Source organism: Neofelis nebulosa, chromosome 2, assembly GCF_028018385.1.
Source record: "Neofelis nebulosa isolate mNeoNeb1 chromosome 2, mNeoNeb1.pri, whole genome shotgun sequence".
Classification (NCBI taxonomy): Eukaryota; Metazoa; Chordata; class Mammalia; order Carnivora; family Felidae; genus Neofelis; species Neofelis nebulosa.
The window spans coordinates 175,756,793-175,778,440 of record NC_080783.1 but is presented as its reverse complement, the minus strand read 5'-3'; the positions used below and the strand labels follow the sequence as shown (position 1 = coordinate 175,778,440).

Sequence of the window (21,648 nt, the reverse complement as noted above, 5' to 3'; positions counted from 1 at the left end):
GAATGGTAGGAATTTTCAAAGCCACATAATAAGAATCTCAAGAGCCAGCATTTAGGGGAGATGTTTGTGTTTTGTAATTTTCTTTCTCCTTGTGCAAATCATTCTCTCCCACACTTTATGATAATCAATTCAACAAACACTTATTGAGTACTTATCATGTTTTGAGTGCTGTGCTAGGAATTCGTGGCTAATGGCAGAGCCAGAAAAATAAGCCAAAAATTATAAAGGAAACATGGCAAGTGTCATGTTTCGAATGAGGATAGGGTACTATGGAACCCCCTCACAAATCCAGCTAAATGAGGCTTTCTTAGTCATGAATTCATTCATTCACTCACTTATTCATTCAACCAACATTGTGGCATACCTACATCCTTCAACATTGTACTTAGTGGTAGAAATGAAGTAGGTAACAAGACAGACATGTTGCCATCACAGGACTCCCAGCCTAATGAGTGATACAGAAGACAAAGACAACTAAGCATATACTATGGTGAACAAAATGAGACATTCGAGAGCACACAAAACAGTCATGACCCACAACTGGGGGGCTGTGTGTATGGGTTACAACAGGTCACCGAGGCATTTCTGCAAACAAGAATATCTAACCTGAAACTAAAGAATAAGTGGAGTTTGCTGTGAAAAGAATAAAGGAAAACACATTATTTGGAGAAGAAACAGCATTTGCCAAATTCCAAATGTAAAAAAAAAAAAAAAAATCACATGGTATGATCAGGGAACTGAAATTAATTCAGTCACACCACCGAATGGACTACCATTATGGAAGAGCACTGAGAGATGTGACTAGAAAGATAAGGAAGTATCAGACCAGGCAAGGCCTCTTTTATGCTACAAGGAGTGGGGGAGTAGGGGCTCTACCCTGAGGGCACTCAGAGCTGCTCACTGAGGCGTCTGAAGCAGAGGTGAGACCTGATCGCATCTTCACATTAGCGAGTGGTGTCCATAACAGCAGAGGTGGAAAATACTGAAAACCTGAATACCACTTAGGAGGGTGTGAGAACAATCTAGATGGCAGAGAGAGGTAGCCTGCACTGCACTTGGGAGAGGGGCAGCAAGGAGAGACAGAATGAATGGCTTTGGGAGGCATTCAGGAGGTTACAGGGGCTGATGGCAGTGACTAATTCAAAACGTCAAGGATGATGGCGCAATGACGGTTGCTGGGTTTTGAAGGATGACTAGGAGCTGGCCAAGTGAAGAGACAGGGTGAGAAGGATGACCCAGGTCGAAGGAGCAGGAGTCACAGACGTCACAGAAAAGAGTCCTGGGATCTAAGGCTCAGTGTGGCTCAGGGTGGGAGGAGGCAGAGTGACACAGCAGGAGACAGGGAGCAAACAGCAGTGGGCTTGCGTGGTGTGCTGTCCCCTGTGGTACTGGGGTACTCTGTGCTGCTGGGGTTACACAATGCATTCAAGGAGGAAGGAGGTATGAAGAAGGGTTTGAAAAAAGCCTGACTTCTTAGAAGGGAACCAGTTAAAATGAGTCCCTGAACTAAGTCACCAATGAAACCTGAAATGAGTTTGTCTCCAGGGAATGACCACAATGAGTGATGTGTCCTGTAATAAATCCAAGGCCATGTGCTCAAAGAGACTACAGAAGTCTTTCCCCACCACACATCATACAACCTGACAGCCAGTCTTACATAAAGAACTGGACTTCTTGACCCAAAACGGTACTCCCTCCCTTCCTCCCTCCCAACACCTCAGCCCAAGAGCTTTATGGATCAGCCTCAGAGAAACTGACGTCATCTTTTAATTAAATCCTTGATTTTGAATTTCCAAAGCCCGCAAATCACAGGGTCAGTAGAGAACAATTAGCTCACCAAGATCCAAAACATTCTGCCAAGACAGAATGGTGCCGTAAAGTTACATGATGTGGCTAATTGTTTCCATGCCTTCCCCAACCAAAAAAAGAGTGTAGCCCCTGTCATTTTTTCATATTCCTCAGCCCTCAGAAATGCTTTGGTGACCCGTTGCAACCCATATACACAGGGCACAGGGCACAGGGCAAACCCAAAGCACGCTTTCAGGGAAGACCTCACAGATACTAATATCCGGCAGCCCTAGCACTTTCTAGCTTATGCAGACAAACCACCTGACTTAGGGCAAGTCTCCTGGCCTCCCTGAACATTATTTTCTTACGTGTTCCATGGGGTGATGTAAGATTTGGGTTCATTAGGGGCAATTTATCTACAATGGCTAGCACGCAGGAAGCACAAAATAAATGACATCTATTAATAAATGTTTGTGGCTTAACAACATGTTCCATTCTCCTTTGTATTTCCTGTTGACTTCTCTGTTATTATTGAAGCCAGCATTCATTTGAATATGGTCCAATTCCTTTTTCTCAGGGATTCCCCCACGAGCCTCTGGAGAAGAGGGTACCTTCTACTTTTCTTTATGTTCTAGAGCACTAGGAGAAGTGCTGCCTCTTGGGGCTGGCAGCAGAACTGGGGGGGCTGGGAGGAAAGGGAAAGTTTCCTTTTCCTCAGTCTATGCACAGAGAATTGTGGCAGGCAGGGGCTGCAAATCATTCACTTGTGTAATCCTCATTGCAACACTTCAAGATAGGCATCATTATCCCCATTTTATAGAAGAAGTTGAGGCTCAGAAAGATAAAGTAGCTAGAAGCACCTGGGTGGCTCAGTCAATTAAGCATCCGACTTCAGCTCAGGTCATGATCTCCTGGTCCACGGGTTCAAGCCCAGCATCAGGCTCTGTGCTAATAGTGTGGAGCCTGGAGCCTGCTTCAGATTCTATGTCTTCCTCTCTCTCTGCCCCTCCCCTGCTAGCTCTTTCTCTCTCTCAAAAATAAGTGAACATTAAAAAAAAAGAAAGAAAGGTAAAGTAGCTAGCCTGAGATATACAAGTCGAAACTGTGTGAAATCTTAAAATCAAACTTACTATCATCTAATTCTAAAGCATGACCTCTTCCAGGAGTCTTCAGTGTAAAGAAGAGGGACCAAACATACCAAGAAGTTAGTCCTAAGAAGGTAAGTTGTCTGCAATCTGAGGAGCTAGAGGAACACCAGCCCGGGGACCCGTTCCTGGGTTCCAGCCCTGACTCTGCTCCTGAGCAACCAAGTGAAAGTCAGCAACTCCTTCCGATGAGAGCTCATCTGTGAGCAAGAGGTTCCGACTAGCCCCCAAATGCTAACTCCTAAAAACCTTTCATGTTCTTCGATTTCTAGAGAACTTTCTCATGTTTCAGTATATAGAGACTTCTAGAATATTATGGCCTTTGTGTTTATTAAGATGAAAATTCACTTGCTTTTGGTAAGGAAAGGCATGAAAAGAGTTTAGTAAGAAAGAATTTTCTTAATTATGATGAGCACACAATATTTTACTTTTTTCTAAAATTTTTTTAACGTTTATTCATTTTTGAGAGACAGAGTATGAGCAGGGAAGGGGCAGAGAGAGAGGGAGACACAGAATCTGAAGTACGCTCCAGGCTCTGAGCTGTCACCGCAGAGCCTGACGTGGGGCTCGAACTCACAAACTGTGAGATCATGACCTGAGCCGAAGTCGGATGTTCAACCGACTGAGCCACCCAGGCGCCCCGAGCACACAATATTTTAAATAACAAATAGAAATTCAGGTTAAAAACAGAACATACAAAAAAAAAAAAAAAAAAAAAAAAACAGAACATACATTTTATGAATAGTTGTAGGCTGAGAATGAATACAAGTAGCCAAGTAGGGAAAAATCTGTCTTTTTAAGGAAGGATGAGACCTCTAAAAACCAGAAGGACCTTCTTGAGGTAGAAGTTCTTTGACTACAGGAACCAGCTGCAGTCAGTCTACTTTCCAGATATTTCTCTCTCCTCACAGAACACAGCACAGGCAGGGTTCACAGCTGGAGCTGGATAAATACTTGTGGACAAAAAACCTAATTAATTAATTACTGCTTCATCTAGGTTTCAGACTTGGTCGAGCAAATATAATTTCACATCCGTTTGGTGCCTGAAGAAACAGAAGCTGGAAAAGTGGAAGTGCCCTGAGGCAGTGGAAGGACCTAGAGCGGCAGGCCTGAGGTACAAGCCCAGGCCCAGTGTCCTGACAGACTGCGGGCAGCTTTGCCACAGGACAAGAGCAGCAGGCAGAGGCGATGAAACAGCAGCTCTGCACGACAGGCTTGATCAAGAGAATTTTTTAAAAAATTAAGTCCTCGGGGTGCCTGGGTGGCTCAGTCGGTTGAGCGTCTGACTTCGGCTCAGGTCACAATCTCGCGGTCTGTGAGTTCGAGCCCCGCATCAGGCTCTGTGCTGACAGCTCAGAGCCTGGAACCTGCTTCAGATTCTGTGTCTCCCTCTCTCTCTGCCCCTCCCCCACTCATACCCTGTGTTTCTCTCTCTCTCAAAAATAAATAAAACATTAAAAAAAAATTAAGTCCTAAGGATCCAATCAGATGATGGATATGATAGCACTTTATAAGCTCCTAATTGGTAAGCCAGGGTTAACAAGATATTTTCTGGAGGTAACTGCGTAGTTGAGGGATGAGACCCTGAGTATGGCATCACTGAAACCATTCCTTAACCAGAATTTTCTAAGAAACCTCCTGAGAGTTCACACTTAGGCATACAGCCATGGTTCAAACTCAGCTTGATGTGGCTCCAAAGCTAAGGTATCTGCCATAGGACAACCAACTTCTCCTAGACTCCTCAGGGCTTTGATTGCTGTGGCCAAATCTTTTGAGGAGGAAATAAGGTAGCATTTTGTTGTTGTTGTTTTGTTAACTAATGGTCCTTGGATTTAATTCTCATATAAATATAAGGAAAGTGAATAAGTTTATTTCCACATGTTTCTAGAGGATCAGAAGACAGTGCTGAACTGTGATCTCAGAAGAAAGAGGGCAGAAAAGCTAACACTGACCAGGCAGCTGCTATGTTGCAGATCCCTAGCTGGACCTTAACCCATGATTATCTCCCTCCCCCTTCAGATGACATGTATTACACACACACACACACACACACACACACACACACACACACTCTTAAAAACAGGGTTCAGGGGCGCCTGGGTGGCTCGGTCGGTTAAGCGTCCGACTTCGCTCAGGTCATGATCTCACAGTCCGTGAGTTCGAGCCCCGCGTCCGTCTCTGTGCTGACCGCTCAGAGCCTGGAGCCTGTTTCAGATTCTGTGTCTCCCTCTCTCTCTGCCCCTCCCCTGTTCATGCTCTGTCTCTCTCTGTCTCAAAAATAAATAAATATTAAAAAAATTTAAAAAAAAACAGGGTTCAAAGAGGCTAAATAACGGATCTCTGGTTACGCAGTAGAGAAGGAAAAGAGTCAGAATTTAAAACCAGGTCAGGCTCCAAAGTTAGTGCTCTTCCTACCACACTAAGCTACCAGACAGCGCCTACTGAAAAACTCTAGGCAATGCCCCCAGAAACGTCTTCATGTGCTCATCCTGGGACATATACCTTTACCACAGTCTTCTCCTGGGTGGCCTAATGCTGGGTTTACCCGTAACAAGAAGTGTGTCAACCGTTCTCCCCTTTGATGGCAGGTAACGAACCTGAAAATATACATTCTCGTCCTTCATCAAATTCCACTCCTGGAATAGGCACCGTTTGACAAGCTGTATGTGTAGTGACACAATCCAATAAAAATGAAATGAAGAAAACAACTTCATTTCTTACTACTTTCAAGCTTTCCCTTATTTGAATTGTGAATACTCCAGTTACATCTCATAAATGGCCTGTGTAGAAATGCATTTTATGGTGAAATGTGCCCCTTTGTGACTTGTACTGGAAACTATCTGACTTCATTTCAACAGCCTGGGTTAAAGAACCAGGGTGGTAGGTTTGTGAGAAATTCTAAAGGGCCTCTTAACTTTCTTTATGCCACTCTCCCTCATGATAGATAACCCACATGGTCAGGTATTCTTTTTTAGGAAATAAAATATCTGCCCCAGGAACCATCTAAATCTTGCCAAAGGGGGAAAACTCTTCTAGCCTGTAATATCATGTAATAATCTGAGTAATGTCAAATAACACACAAAAAAATAATGTCAAATAACAAAGCAGGATACAAAATTGTATGAATAGTATGATCTCAAACACATATCCTGAAAAGGCAGTCCAGAAGGAATTAATTTAGAATGAGAACAGTAGTTATTTTTGATTAATGGTAATATTCATGCTTACTTTGTTTCTTTTAATTTTCAGTAATAAGCATATGCAGCTTTTAAAAAGTCAAATGAAATTACTAAAAAAAAAGAAAAACATACATTTTTCCAGAAAGAGGCTTAAATATTACTCAGTTTCCTTAGCAACAAAAATCATTGTATGAAATTATAAACTTTAAAATACCAGGCACAAAGATTGTTCAAGAAAAGAAAGTTATATGCCAATCATGCTGATGAAGAGAGATATCAAAGTCCTAAGTTAAATATCAACAAATCAAACCCATATACAGAAAATAATACATCATGAACGAATAGTATTTACCTCAAAAATGAAGATTAGAAAAATCCAACAGTAAAATCTACCACAATATAAATTATGAGGAAAAATATGTAAATCATTTAAATAAATTTAGAAAAAGCATATGATAAAATTCAACCTGCCAATTCAGGATTTATAAAAAAAAATACTTCCTAGACAACGATACATGAATGAAAACTAATAAAAAAATCTCTAGTAAGAATTTAAATATCACACTTACATGAAACTTTAAAGCATTTCTATTAATTGAAGATCAAGTTAAGGATACCTACGATCACTACTGTACTGACTGACCCAGCCAATGCAATAAGACAAGAAAAAGAATAATTACTTAAGGGTTAGAAAGGAAGATAGAAACCTACTTAAAAGGCTGTATGTTGCTTCCATGGAAAATCAAAGAGGAGTTGGAAGAATTAGTTAAAAAGTTTAGTAAACAGTATTATAATCAAGATTCAAGATCAATAAATAAACTGTTAATATTTCCTTTTCAAGTTCTACTTATTTTGATCCAGTCAGCAACATTTGCTTAATGGAATAGTGTTCAACAGTGGAAACTGAAGAAGACAAAATAAATTAATCCTGTTACAGACACATTCTCTCTCTTTTTTAAATGTATGTACGTGCTTTCATGGTGCCTTGACTCAAATAAGTATATCAAGAATGCATATTGTTCATCACTGTTACATAACTACAAACAATTGTAAAATCTTACTTCAGGACAAATCAGCTATGTACTTTTTAAGGTCCCCTTGTTCTAGAATGGGATAGGAGACAACAATATAATATAGACAATGAAGACGATGAATATGAAGAAGAGGAAAATGAGGGGGAGAGAGTAGAAATGGGAGATGAGAAATAGAGAAAAGAGGGAAATGGATAAAGATGACAGGGAAGAAAGGGGGCAAGAAGAAGTAAGGAGAGAAGGATAAAGGGGAAAGGGAAGGAACAAGAGAAAAGGAAGAGGAAAAAAAAAGTAAAGGTGATTTTTTGATCCTGTAATACACCAAGTACTATACTAAGTATTTAATTCACCTTATTTCAACCATTCTTCATAGTAAGCCTGTGAAGTTTGTAATATTCTATCCTTATTATAGGAGAGAAAACGGAGGCTCAAAGAGGTTAAGTAACATTGTAAGGTCATACAGTTAGGAAGTGGCACAGCTAGAATTTGAATCCAAGTCAGACTGCCCAGACTCCATGGTATTGGCCACTCACTAGCAGATACTCCTTGCATATGTATCATGCTGATTTTAGAACCATGTAAGACATTAAGATGAGGAGGCTCTAAAAAGGTCACCTTCATGCTCCCATTCCAAATCTTCAACTGAGCCAATGTTCTGGAAACCCAAATCCTTTCCTTAGGATGTCCCTCGTTTTGCATGTTAAGATTAAGAATGAAAAGATATGCAGTAAGATACAATTCTTAATATATTAAGCATTCAAGAGCACAAGTTTCGTGGAAAGGTTAAATCTGAAGCAAAAATATAAGTGTCAGTTTTCACTGAAAAAGCATTTGAATTCTAGTACGTATCATGGTCTGCAATATTCCCCCCACCCCCTTCCCGTGTAGCAGTTCTCCCAAGACCTGTTTTCTCACCCACTTGCTTTCCTCCTATTATTCTCAGCCCATGATGCATAAAGGTTGACATTAAGTTTTAGAAAATAAAATAGACTACTTCCAAAATATCTGTGTTTCAAGTAAACATCCAAAGCAAAATTTACAATCCTTCCTGAGGTTTTGGCTGTCCAGGAGCTGCACATGTATTGCATTTATGTCCTGTGCTTCCTACAGAGTGTCAGACACGTGTCATCCCAAAACATGACCGGGCCGGCACAGCAGTGTCTCAAAACAAATCACTGCCTATACAAAGCAACTAAGTGCATCCCGGTTGGCAAGTCCGTATTGACAGATTTCAAGACCTGAAAGAGAACTCTATTAATCCTCTTCCATGCAGCTCAGAAAATGGGGGAGAGAAAGAGCTGAAACCACAGGGAACAGGCATGCACACGTGTACACACACACACACACACACACACACACACACACACAGCATGAAGTTGCTTACACCTAATTTCAACCAGGAGACAAACACACTGAAAGGCATGGTCATAAAGCCATAGGGCCAAATTCCCCAGAAAACCTGAAAAGTGATAGAATTACTTTATGATCAACCTATGCGTGCCAGTCCTCATTAAAAGATACGTATGTGACTCCTCTGGGTCAAGCACTTTCTAAGTGTTGGAGTTAAAGGGTGAATGAGAGGTCCAGTTCTGAAGGAATATATAGTACAACTGAAAAAAACACAGGGCATTTTTAATAAAGTGAGATACTAACAAAGTGCTACTGCAGCAAAAACAAAATAAACCAACCCCATGTGGGGAGTAAGGTAAGTACTAACCTGAAGAATAAGAGGGAACCAGTCTAGGAAAAATTGGACAGCAACATAAGTATTTCAGGCTGGATTAATCATCCAGTGGTTCTCCAAGTCTGGTCTCTAAATCAACAGCATCAATTGCTGTTGGGGAACTTGTTATAAATAAAGGCTTGGACCCTACCTTAAACCTATTGAACCAAAAGCTCTGGGGATGAGACCGAGCAATCTGTGTTTTAACGAGCCTCCCAGGTGATTCTGGTGCTGCTAGAATTTGAGAACTTTGCAACAGTGAACTACAGTAGACACAATGCTTGGAGGGTAAACACGGTTGGATAGGGGGCAGGGCGCTAGGTAGAGATGTTGCTGGAAGGATGGAGAGAAGGGATATCAAAAAGGTCTTTATATGTTATGAACATAATTTTGGGACTTTACCCAAGCAACAGGGGAAAGCCATTAAATATTATACTACAAGTACAGAAAACAGCAAATTAAGTTGGCAACCATTAAAAACCATATGCCATCATGAAGACAGTACTGTACATCATTCCAGAGACAAGGCACTGCACAGATCAACAGCCAGTTAGGAAGGAACAAATCAACCCTACCTTTCTTTCTGGAGTCTTTCTTGGCGCTGGTTTTCACAGCTACTTGAAGTTCTGTCTCAGTTGACATCCTACTAAATCCTTAGTCCACTTCACACAGATCCCGGGCCTCGGCCAGGCTCATGGAGGATTCCTCTCCAAGAGAATGACTCCTCCCTTCAGAAACAATGCCCCGAGCTGCACATTTCATTCACTCCTTCCGCGTGCTACAAATCAAGGAAGAGGACGTTTAGAATCATCACCCTTTTGAGGTTAAACAAAAATTAGTGGGAAGAGGGGAAATGAACAGTCAGATATACAAAAAGAGGAAAATCGTGGTCTCCCTGTGGAAACTGCACACACAATTTCATCAAGTCATTGGCGGGGTATGCAGCGAAGGGAATGAGAGGTCTATCTGAAAAACTGTCTCTCAAGCTAGATACCTAACTCAAAATAGATCTTTTAAAACTGGATGTTCAAGAAGGACAAAGCCCAACTTCTTGTTTTCCATGTTTCTTGCTTTCAAGCACTAGATGCCACCCAGAAAATATAGCAAAGGCACATTTCCTGAGCAACCCCGGGGAGACATTTCCAACAATAGGGCACCCATCCATCAGCCAAGCTTGATCAGAGCCTTGGCAGCTAAAGCAGATCATAGGGAAGTGACCTGTGGTCTGTCCCTCACTGCCAGGCATCAGAGGGGACATGGAGTTGACATACAATTGGGCTCCAAGGGTAAGGTGACAAATGGGGCTGAGAAACTTTCCAGCAAGCCAATTTTTATGTCAGCTTTTTCCTGGGCTGTAAGAGCAGACAAGCATTTAATGTGAGGAGAAAAAGAAAAGAATCAGGCAGCCACACAGTCCCTTCATTCTTTCTTTAATAAATATGCATTGCACACTACTAGGTACTATTAAGTCCCGACACTGCGCTGGGAAGAGATAATAATGATAATAATGATAATACAACCACTTCAATTACAGCTAGTATTTACTATGCACTTACTATACACTATGCCCTTAGCTACTGCTTCACATACATTATCTCATTTGATTTCATTTAAATTGAATGAATGTATTTCCTGTGTCAAGTCAACAGTCTTTCCCAGTGACTATCTATCGGATAGCTATATGTGAGAGTTCAGTTGAAAATAAACGTTTCACTAGTTATCCATTTTTAAAGAAAATTAAGATAAAGCTACTAGAAATGGATCTTGAAACCGTGCAGCCAATTCTTAGCTCATCCCACTTAGCTAGAATGCTTGAATCCAGAAAGGCTGACCCTGAATGCCAGTTTCCGTTCAAAAAGAGTAGTAAAATGAACCTCTTAATCATGACAACTAAAGATGGCTTAACTAGAAGATCTAATATAAAAGTCACATAAAATATGGTACGGTTTATGTCCTCTAGATTCATCCATGTTGTTACAAATTGCAAGAAATGATTATGCTATGTGAAGTAAGTCAGAGAAATACAAATACCATACGATTTCACTGATATCTGGAATTCAACAAAATAAACGAAGGAGAGACAAACAAATACACTTTTATATACAGAGAATAAACTCGGGGTTGCCAGAGGGGAGGGGGATGGCGGATGGGTAAAATCGGAAAAGAGGATTAAGAACACACTTCTCGTGATGAGCACTGAGTAATGCATACAGATTGAATTATATTGTGCACCTGAAACTAATAGAACACTGTGTGTTAATTATACCTGGATGAAAAAAAACAACAACAATGAAATAAGTAAAATTAGAGTAAGGCTCGATAATGGGGAAATTCCCACCTCATCCAAAGATACTTGGTTTGTTTATTTGTTAACAACCTATCTACTTAAAAAAACAAAACAAAACAAACAAAAAAAAAAAAACACTGGCCCTGACTGAAAGGAGACTGAGGTACAGGATACAAAGCCACAACCAAGGAAAATGGAAAACTGTCTTCCTAGAATGGGGTCCATAAAATCATACACAGAAAATGAGAACTTTTCCTGCTACCTTTGTGCCATCTATGTGGACCACACCACTAGCCCTCACGCCCTTTCTTACCTCTCTCCTGACAAAAGACAGTGCTCCAAGGGAGCTGACAGAGCCACAAACCTTCATCGCTCATGGACACAATTCGTTTTATTAATAATACTTATCATTTCACTGCAATAAATATCTACTAAGAACGTACCATGGGCCAAGTGCAAATGCTGGCTCATTCGCGTCACAAGACATCAACTGTGCAACCACACTGGCTAAGAGTACAGATTATTTCTGTCCTCAAAGATACTCAGAGGAGCAGAGATGTTAGTCACGTAAGGGACTGTAATACACACAACCAGAACTAAAACAAATACCAGGTGTACTGGAGAACAAAGGAGCAAGCATTCACCTTTCTTGGAAGGTCAATGAGACCTCTCAGAGGAGGAGCCCTATACTGTGCTGTCTTGAAGAATAATTCTTATATCAAGTGGATAATAAGAGGAAGGACCAAGGGGCACTCAATAAATACATGTATAAAAAATAAATGAGTGGTAGTTTCAGGCAAAAGGACCAGCTGTGCGAAGTCAAGGAGACTTGAAATCAACAGCCTAACTGACAAAAGGAGACATAAGTCTAGTAGGGAGGTGGCGTACTTTCACATCTTCCCAATTTTTCCTTGTGCTGTTACTTTTCTAGGGACTCTTTCTTCTCGAGTCTGCCTTGACATTCTATTGACCCCTCAAGGTTCAGTTCAAAGAAGTATCTTAGGCAGAAAGGTTTTCCAATCTCTCGATTACAAAGAATCTCTCCCTACTTATATTATGATCTGCTTTTTGGCAAGCTGCATAGTTTCAGCCACTTACAATCAAGGTCATATTGAGGAAGTTACCAACTCTTCTTGGCCTCAGTTTCTATATGTGTACAATGGGGGTAACAGTATCAACTTCATGGAGTGGCTGCGGAAATTAAGTGTGAACACACACATCACATGTTTGGAAGAGGGTCTGCCACATCTCCTGGAAAACATGTAGTAAATGTGAGGCGCTAATAATTTCCTGTGTTAACTGCTCAAGGTCATATGGCGGTATGTGACTACAAGTCCATCCTATTATCCTCCCTTGATAGAATAGGAAACTAAGGCAGGTTAAGTCTGCTCTGTAAAGACACTGCAGGAAGAGATAGAATCTATCTCTTGTCCATCGTGCTTGTTTTGCACACAGTAGGTATCGAACACATGAATAATAAAAGGAGCTGAGATATATAGGATTTACACAATTCCAAGAGATATGTCCATCGTGCTTGTTTTGCACACAGTAGATATCGAACACATGAATAATAAAAGGAGCTGAAATATATAGAATTTACACAATTCCAAGAGATATGTCCATCGTGCTTGTTTTGCACACAGTAGGTATCGAACACATAAATAATAAAAGGAGCTGAAATATATAGATTTTACACAATTCCAAGCATTCTTAAAAGTCTGTGTATAAAACTGGTTAGGAACTGGGCCATTCTTTCCCCTTCAACTTTGTATAAAAAGCACAATATAGCACCTCTCCCTATTCTGTGGGAACTTCCAGCACCGCTTGTTCGACAAAACTGTGACTGTGTTCAAGTGTTATAAAGCATTACTTGTGGATTTCTGAAGTACATCCCGTTATCAACAATGAAAGGAAACCAACATCATTTCAAATAAAAACTTAAATACGGAAGCTGCAGCATGGAGAGACCATACCATGGCCCAGACTCTGGCATCCCCTTTAATTTTCCAAAAGCCAGAGGTTTGGAATATACTGTGAAGTAACTCCAAATTATTTAGGAAATTCATTTCTTTGTAATTAAGGAGATTAAAGTCCCCCAGGGCCAGAAACCACGTGACAACTCAAATCATTTTCCCCCAGTAAAAGCTGAGGGACCCTATCAGTTAAATTCAGGCTCGCCTAGAATTTTGAAATGCTTCAATAATGTTTCTTTGCTCCACACAATCTGCAGTAATTTAATATTCCTGAAGTGTGTCAGGTTTTTTATAATGAGCTCTTCAAATCTAAATGTGAATTATGTAACATTCCACTACAGACGTTCTGTCTAGTGAACTGCTTCTAAATGTAAAATTCCGTGTTCAGTGATCGGTGGGGGGGTGGGGGGGGTGGGGGGGGTGGATTGCAGTTTGGGGAGGCACGAAAACACCAAACCACAAAGCAGAGAAAACAGAAAGGCCTTTAAAAAACAAAAAACACAAAACACACACAATCAAGCACAAAGGTTTGAGCAGCTACAACAGAGCAACATAGTAAAACACCTCCTATAACACAAACTCGTGCTTTCTCTCCCCCCACCCACCCAGCTCATATGATCCTACAGTAGAATAGCTAACATTTATGAGGGCCCACTATTTGCCGGTACTATGCTATGAACTTCCTTTACTGAATCTTTCAACCACTTGAAGAGTTAGATATTATTTTTTGAAGTTTTTAATGTTTTATTTATTTTTTAGAGAGAGAGAGAGAGAGAGTAGGGGAAGGACAGAGAGAGAGAGAGAGAGAGAGAGGGAGACACAGAATCTGAAGCAGCCTCCAGGCTCTGAGCTGTCAGCACAGAGCCTGATGCAGGGCTCGAACTCACAAACCGTGAGATCGTGCCCTGAGCCAAAGTCGGACACTTACCTGAGCTACCCAGGTGCCCCAAGAGTTAGATATTATTATTAATTTTCATTTAAAAAATAAAGAAAAGCAGAAGCCAGTTTAGTAGCTTGTCCATGGTCACATGGCTATTAAGGGGCACAGCACAGGGCAGGGTATAAACTACTCTTTTTCTCCCTTCATTCAGAATACTCCTAGATGCCCATCAGCTGGTGAGAGGATGTAACAAAATGTGGAATATCCATACAAAGGAGTACTAGTTCAGCCATTTAAAGGAATGAGGTACTGATACATACTACAACACAGATGAACCTTGAAAATATCATGCCAAGTAAAAGAAAACACAAAAGTTCACACTGATTCCATTTATATGAACTATGCAAAATAGACACATCCAGAGATGGAAAGCGGATCTGTGCTTGCCGAGCACTGAGGGAAGCAGGGAAAGAGAAGCACATGCTTCGTGGGCACAGGGTCTCCTTTGGGGGTGATAAGAAGGTTTTGGAACAAGATAGAGGTGGTGGCTGCACAACACCATAAATGTAATAAATACCACTGAATTGTACACATTAAAATGTTTAATTTTATTTTATGTGAATTTCCCCCAAATCAAACAAGACTAAAACAAAATAACCTCCAAGCCAGGTCCCACAACCAGATGGAAGCCTTTGTGATATGCTAAGAACAATGCAAATTTCAGTCTATAAGGATAACCCAAGGGCACCTGGGTGGCTCAGTCAGTTAGGCATCTGACTTTTGATCTCAGCTCAGGTCACGATCTCACAGTGCGTGAGATCGAGACCCGAGTTGGGCTCTACGCTGACACTGTGGAGACTGCTTGGGATTCTCGCTCTCTGCCCATTCCCCGCTTGCACCCTCTCTCTCTCAAAATAAATAAATAAACATTAAAAATAAAGATTAAAAAAAAAAAAAAAGGATATCCCGTAATTAAAACATAGATGAAGAGAGTCTTCCCAGAAGGCAGGTCTCTAGGTTCATGTGGCAGCAATCGCGGGGATTAAAAGCTGCCTGCCACTACCCGCACAGTGATTTTGTGACCTGGGCATTTTAATCAGCTTTATCCAAACTATAAAGCACCCAAAACAGGCCATTTATTAACAAGGTGCAAAAGTTTCCATTGGGACAGATGAGGACCCTGTTTCCTCATCAGTAAAATGGAAAGACCATCACCAAGTATGTAACATGTGGAAGATCAATGAGCAGTCAGGGCAGTAGGTGGGAAGATCTGGGCAGTCAGGAAAAGAGACATAAATCTGCTTGTCTTCACATAAAGAAACACAGGACCAACAAGGCAGAGCACAGCGACATTGTTTTGTTACGTGGGGAAATCGGGGTGGTGACGAGGTGACTGGGTAGAAAGTTATGGTAGAGGGTGATACCTCTCAGAGTACAGCTTTCTGCATAATCTCCCCATTTGGAAGCTATCGTTCTACATACCTGAAAAAATAAATGAACAGGCGTGAGAAGTAGGGGGAAGGCTACGACTGGACGTGGATTGAGACAAATTAATCCAACTGTATCTCACATGAACATCACAAACACAGTCGCTGAAGGGGTGAGAGAAAGAACTAATCCAAATAATTTATGAACACAGAATCTGACGGTTTACATTCAGTCTTGGGCAGGAGTGTAGCAGGAGGAGCTTCAAAAAAAAACCCTGAAGTAGCCTTTGTGTTGTTGTTGTTAGTGTTCTGGGCCAAGCAAGTGCAAAACTATTTTAGATGTATTACAGGATTGGACAAAGGGAGAAAGGCTTAGATGTTCTTGGGAGCCAAGTTCTCGCTATAAAAGAGAAGACATTAAATTATGGAAAGGGGGAAGCCAGGAAAGAATACTGTAGGGATAGACTGGAAATTGGTGATTTCCAGCAAACTCATGATTTATAAAATATACAGGCATCTGTATATGTACGTACGCATACATGCATTTATATAAATATATTTCCCAGCTCTGTCCACTGAACGGGCCTAGAAGCAAAGAGACCCAAGTGACAATGTGGTACGTAATACCTAGATGTTGGTTTACTACCATTGTCCAGTAAAAAGACCCAGGGATTCTTAGAGAAATGGGTGATGGCAGAACTAGGGTAGGACAGGTGTAAGATGAGCCTGAAATATCTTGTTATTCTATCAGGTAAGGAAGGGCTCAAGAAAAACACAAACAATGGGTATATGTCACGAGGATACAGAAGCCATCTTGGAGATGCGATCATCGGCCTAATCTGGAATAATTTTAACACCAATGTAATTTAAGGATGGTAATAAATAATACACCACTGGGGAAAAAAACACTCCATGAATCCATAGTGATAACAGATAAAAGGAAGAAGGAAAAGCTGTCTTGCTTACAGAAGAACAGGTACTGCCTGGGATATACAGAGGGAGTGTGGAGCATAAAATCAGCATTTTGCAACCATCAGAATAAATCTTAGTTAGGCAAGAATCATCCATAAATGCTAAATCCAGGGAAACTTTTGATGAGAAAACATTTGCACGTCTTCAAGCATCTTCCCACCTACCGCTTATACTTGTGTGACTGATGATACAATGAGAAATTGAACAACACCTCAATTAGGTTATTAACATTAACATTAACAAACAGGGGCAGATGGAGATCATGTGATGCCCTCACTAGAATACATCACTACCATGTAGTATTCTTGCCAGGAATCCAGTCAGATCACGTATTTAAAAATGAAGGGGGGAGGAGACTGTATCCTTCAAAAATATAGTGATAAAAGACAAAGAGAAGCTGGGGAAATATTTTATTTTATTTTATTTTATTTTTTTACATTTATTTTGAGAGACAGAGAAACAGAGCACATGTGGGGAGGGACAGAAAGAAGGGAGACAGAATCCAAAGCTTGCTCCAGGCTCTGAGCTGTCAACAGAGAGCCCGATGCGGGGCTCAAACTCACAAACCGTGAGATCATGACCTGAGCCAAAAGTCGGACGCTTAACCAACTGAGCCACCCAGGCGCCCCGGGAAATATTTTAAAAGAAACTAAACAGATACAACAACTAAATGTAACACCTGTATAGGATCCTGTACTAGAGCGAAAAGAAATATTACAAAAGGGATTACTAGATCAACAGACACGTTTGAATATAAATGACATATTAAGTAAAAATAGTATACCAATGTTATATTTACTCAATTTGATAATTTTCCTATGGTTATGTAAGGGAATATCTGAATTCTTAGGAAAAAGGGCTAAGATATGTGTACCTTGCCTTCAAATGATTCAGGAAAAAAATCACATACATGTATGTATGTACATATGAGCATGTGTGTGTATGTGTATATCCATACACATAGAGAATACACAAATAATAAAACCAATGGGATAAAATATTAGCAGTAAGTGAATCTAAGTAAAGGGTATAGGACAGTTTTTATGTATTTTTTATACCTTTTCCTGTCATTTTGAGGTTATTCCTAATTTAAAAAAATTCTAAAAAACCAGCTCAGACCCTGGCCCATAAAGGTATGCAACAAAGCCAGTTCTGGCCTCTCTTTTAAGTTCCAACGCACTCCAGCTCCCTAGATGGCATGCTTTCCAATTCCCAAGGCTAACTGAGGTTAAAATTAGTTTATGGCTGTCAGTTCAGTTCTTATTACAGATTCCAACTTTACCCCGTATCTGCCTGACTTGGCGGAAGCCTCTGGAACGCAGTTGTTTTGAGCGGCTCTTTTTCTTCCTGAGCTCTGGACATCCTCTCTATACTATGCCTCTATGCCATTATGTGGCCACCAAGACTTTTCATCTACCTGCCCCCCAGGTCACTGCAAATTCCTTCATTATGCAGCCGAAGCTAGCCCTTACCGAATCCTCTCCCTCTCCATCCGTGAGGCTATAGACTTAGCCTGTCAAACCTTTTTCTATTTTTCAAACATGTCAAGGGCTACCTGATCTGATCTAGCCCATTTGGAAAATGCCTAAAGTCTGCTCATTCTGCACATTTGTTCTTTTCAGAGCCAATAAAATAGGAAAGAGTGAGGTTTTGCTGGAAGCCAAAGGCCGTATTTATTTGAAGCTGCGGGATGCATCAGAAGTACAAGTGCTCTAGGAGATTCAACAGAAACCTACTCAAGGAGACCACCTCTGTCACTACTGGAAAAGACCACCATCCCCACAGCACACACAGCTACCACCTGTTCTGACCACAGAGTTCAAGAAAAATAATACTCTGGCTTGAAACTCTGAAGGCCACAAAGTTCATGGATCGACAGCCCGACTGTTGACCCACCAGAGGCTGTTTTGCCCTAACAGTGTGTAAGAGAGGGGAGAAAAATCAGAGGTGGGGGACATCTCTTTATGTCTTCATTATGTTGTCTGATGATTATGTTTACTCCACATTGTGAAAAAATAGAAAAGGAAAGGAACCTCAACTTGCAGAAAGCATTCTAGGAAGTCATTCTAACAGAATACAAGTGAATAAATGAGGAAAACTGGAGTGACAGGAAACAAATAATTGGAAATAAAGGCGAGGGTGGAAACGATAGGGCACCAAAAAAAAAAAAAAAAAAAAAAAAGCCGTAGAGTTGTAGGACAGAGGCTATAATGGTGCCTACAAGATTCCTGGAGGCCAAAGCAAAGAGGGAAATGTGATCAGTTATACGTTTCACAAGGTTGATGCTCAAATAAAGCCTGCCCCCCTCCCCCACTTTGAAGCAGAACTAGAGAATGAAAAAGACCCATAAGCTTTCATAAAAGCAACACTGCGTGGTGTCACGGACATTAGCATCAGCACTGTCTCTACAAAAACTCTAACAGGGAATTTTCAATATAAACTTTTAATTTACACTGAGAACACAATACTAAAGCATAATTTAGCAGTAACAGTTTTAAAGAGGGTGAAAACAATGTGACCCAAGTCATGTTAAATTCTCTATGAATAAAGCATGCTTTCTTTTTCTTTCTTTTTTTTTTAACTGAAGAGAAAAATAAGTGGGATTTTGCTATACAGCTATCTGGTGGTTTGACTTTCTAAGGTAAAACCTGGAATTAAAAAGGAGCCTGGGTCACTCAGTCGGTTAAGCACCCAACTTCAGCTCAGGTCATGATCTCACAGTTTGTGGGTTTGAGCCCCACATCAGACTCTGTACTAACAGTGTAGAGCCTGGAGCCTGCTTCAGACTCTGTGTCTCCCTCTCTCTCTGCTCCTCCCCCACTTGTGCTTATTCGCTCACACTCTCTCTCAAAAATAAGCATTAAAAGAAAATCTGCAATTAAAGAAAAACAATATAAACAGTTTATCAGTTTACTCATCTGTAAAATGGGATGATGCTGGATATCACTTAAAGAATTAGGTGAATGGGAATACATGAAAGCTAAGCAAAAGCTCTTTTGGAAAAATAAAGTGCTATGTTCCAGAAGGCAAACACTGTTATCATTCAGGTATTGGTCAACCTTCAGCAGGGGATAACAGGAGGCACAAAATGTGTTTCTTTAATCAAATTCAAAGCTAACAAATGTCAGAACCAGGTTTCATCAATATTAAAGGAATTTATGTGACAGCAACAAAGCATACTTACAAACATTTCATTTAACTAATGGATCACACAGTTTCATTAAGTATTTATTGCAGCATGAAAATTCATTACAATAAACTCTTAAGAGTATCAGAAAAAAACCAAATGTATAAACCTAAAATGATTCCATTAGTGTTTTTAATACTTGGGGCCCCATGTCTACCCAACCTTCTAAAACTCCCACCTCTGATTCTACACAAAGGTTATCAGTAGGTAAAAAGAACCTAAAGCAGTCAGCTGTCCCAGGGGCTGGGCTAGAATCCCACCTGACTCTACCACTAACTGTCTATATAACCCTAGGCACTTAAGCTACTTGACTATTCTGAGCCTCAATTTCTTCATCTGTAAAATGGGTATCCAGTAGACCCCATAGTGTTCAAACCAGGGAATATGCAGCCCAGAGAGTGCTCCAGAAAATCCACGGGAGTGAAAAAAGAAAACTGTACGATGTCTACTCATAACTATTTCTATCTAAAATGGGGGAAACAGTCTATTACTTAAATATGCAGATTGTATGTACTTGCGTGTAAACCGATATGTAAGAATTTATACACTGGTACAGGGTGCAGGCTTCAAAAATTATTCACCGATGGGTGGTAATGACTGGCAGGTGACAGGGGGCCCCCAGTGGTTTAGCTGGGGGGGGGGGGGTGACTGACACAGTTCAGGTGTTTTCAAGATGATGCTAGCCCAGGAATCATGCCAGGAGTGGAGGCCAGTGACCCTGGAGGCAGGAAAGCAAGCTGGGAAAGCCTGCATCAATGGAGCTGGTACGTTTAAAAGCTTATGCCCTTCATGTTTCCTTCCCAAATATGTTGTAGGTAAATGAATCTTCAGAAAATGAAGTAAAGAAGCAAACATCTTCAGCACACAGCCATTAAATCAGTTTCTATAAATCAAATCAACTCAACACACACTTCCTAAGCACCTACTCTGTGCACTGCAGCCCCAGGGCTAAATGCGGGGGGGGGGGGGGGGAGCGCAGAGAAACCCTTCCGAGGGCAGGGCGCCTTCATCATGCGTTTCAGCCAGGATGCTGTTCCTTACTTTAGCCCCACCAGCCAAATGGGGAGGGGGACCACACTGTTTCTTTGCTCTTCACAAACTGAATGCTCTCCACTATCATCCCCGTCCCCTCCACTGTGTGTGTGTTTGAGTAACATGGAACTATTGCTATTCCCTGGGGTCCTGCAGGAAGAAAAGACAAGTTTTTAATGAGGCCCTCCCAGCTGAGGGGATCTTAAATAAACAAATGCCGCATTCGGCAGCTTCACCTGCTGATTTACCTGAAATATACACTGCCATTGTTTACTCTCTTTTACACAAGCTGCATTTCATTACCTTCAAAGTTGACAGTGGGAAAGACAGCGACACTGGCCAACATCTGTAAGTGGCAACCCGAACGAGCATGCACCAGGTCCCCAAACTGCCTGGCCTGGAGGGTGGTCCTGGGCAGGGCTCACCCAGAAGCTGTGCGCAGTCTGCCGACAGTCAGGATCAAAATGGCTGTTGGTCGGCTCCTCCTGGGACAGCCCTGCCCATTGGCTGCCAACAGGTGCCCCCTCCTCCCCGCCCAGAGAGCTGAGAGATGGGTGGCACGCTTTCTCCCTTCCCCGACATCCGATTTTAATTCTCCTCTCTCTCTCTAACACCTCATTTTTACCACCCTTCTTTTCAATAAAGGGCCCATCATCTTCCTTTGCTTCACTAATGATTTGCTAGTTCAATCTCAATTACCGTAAAATGGGATACACGGATGGCTCAAATTTTCTCCACAAAAGGATCTGCACTTGACTGGAAGCAACCCAATTTCCACAATTATCTCCCTCACAAAAAGCACACACAACAGTGATAACCGTGGGGCTCTGTTTTCCTGAAGCCATAAATAGGAATGGATGTTCTGACAAAGGAGCTCTTTTTTGTTTGTTTCTTGATTTGTGAATGTATTTATTTGAACCTTCCCACAGAAACATAAAAATTCAATCACACTTGGCAAATACTGAGCAAATCACCGACATGGAAAGCTGTTTCCTCTCTGTGCAATTTCCTCCTTACTGTTAAA

The 21,648-nt window shown here is 41.2% G+C and overlaps 1 protein-coding gene across 21 annotated transcripts in view; it reads right to left on the bottom strand.

Moving 5' to 3' along the window:
- Nucleotides 1-21,648, bottom strand: part of DAB1 (DAB adaptor protein 1) — a 1,141,854-nt gene that overhangs the window by 274,222 nt on the left and 845,984 nt on the right. For all 21 annotated transcript variants that reach the window (XM_058717264.1, XM_058717252.1, XM_058717251.1 and 18 more), the window contains one exon: nucleotides 9,442-9,644. In XM_058717264.1, the coding sequence (XP_058573247.1) occupies nucleotides 9,442-9,508 (67 nt within the window). In that variant the 5' untranslated portion in view covers nucleotides 9,509-9,644. The remainder of the gene's footprint in view (nucleotides 1-9,441; nucleotides 9,645-21,648) is intronic.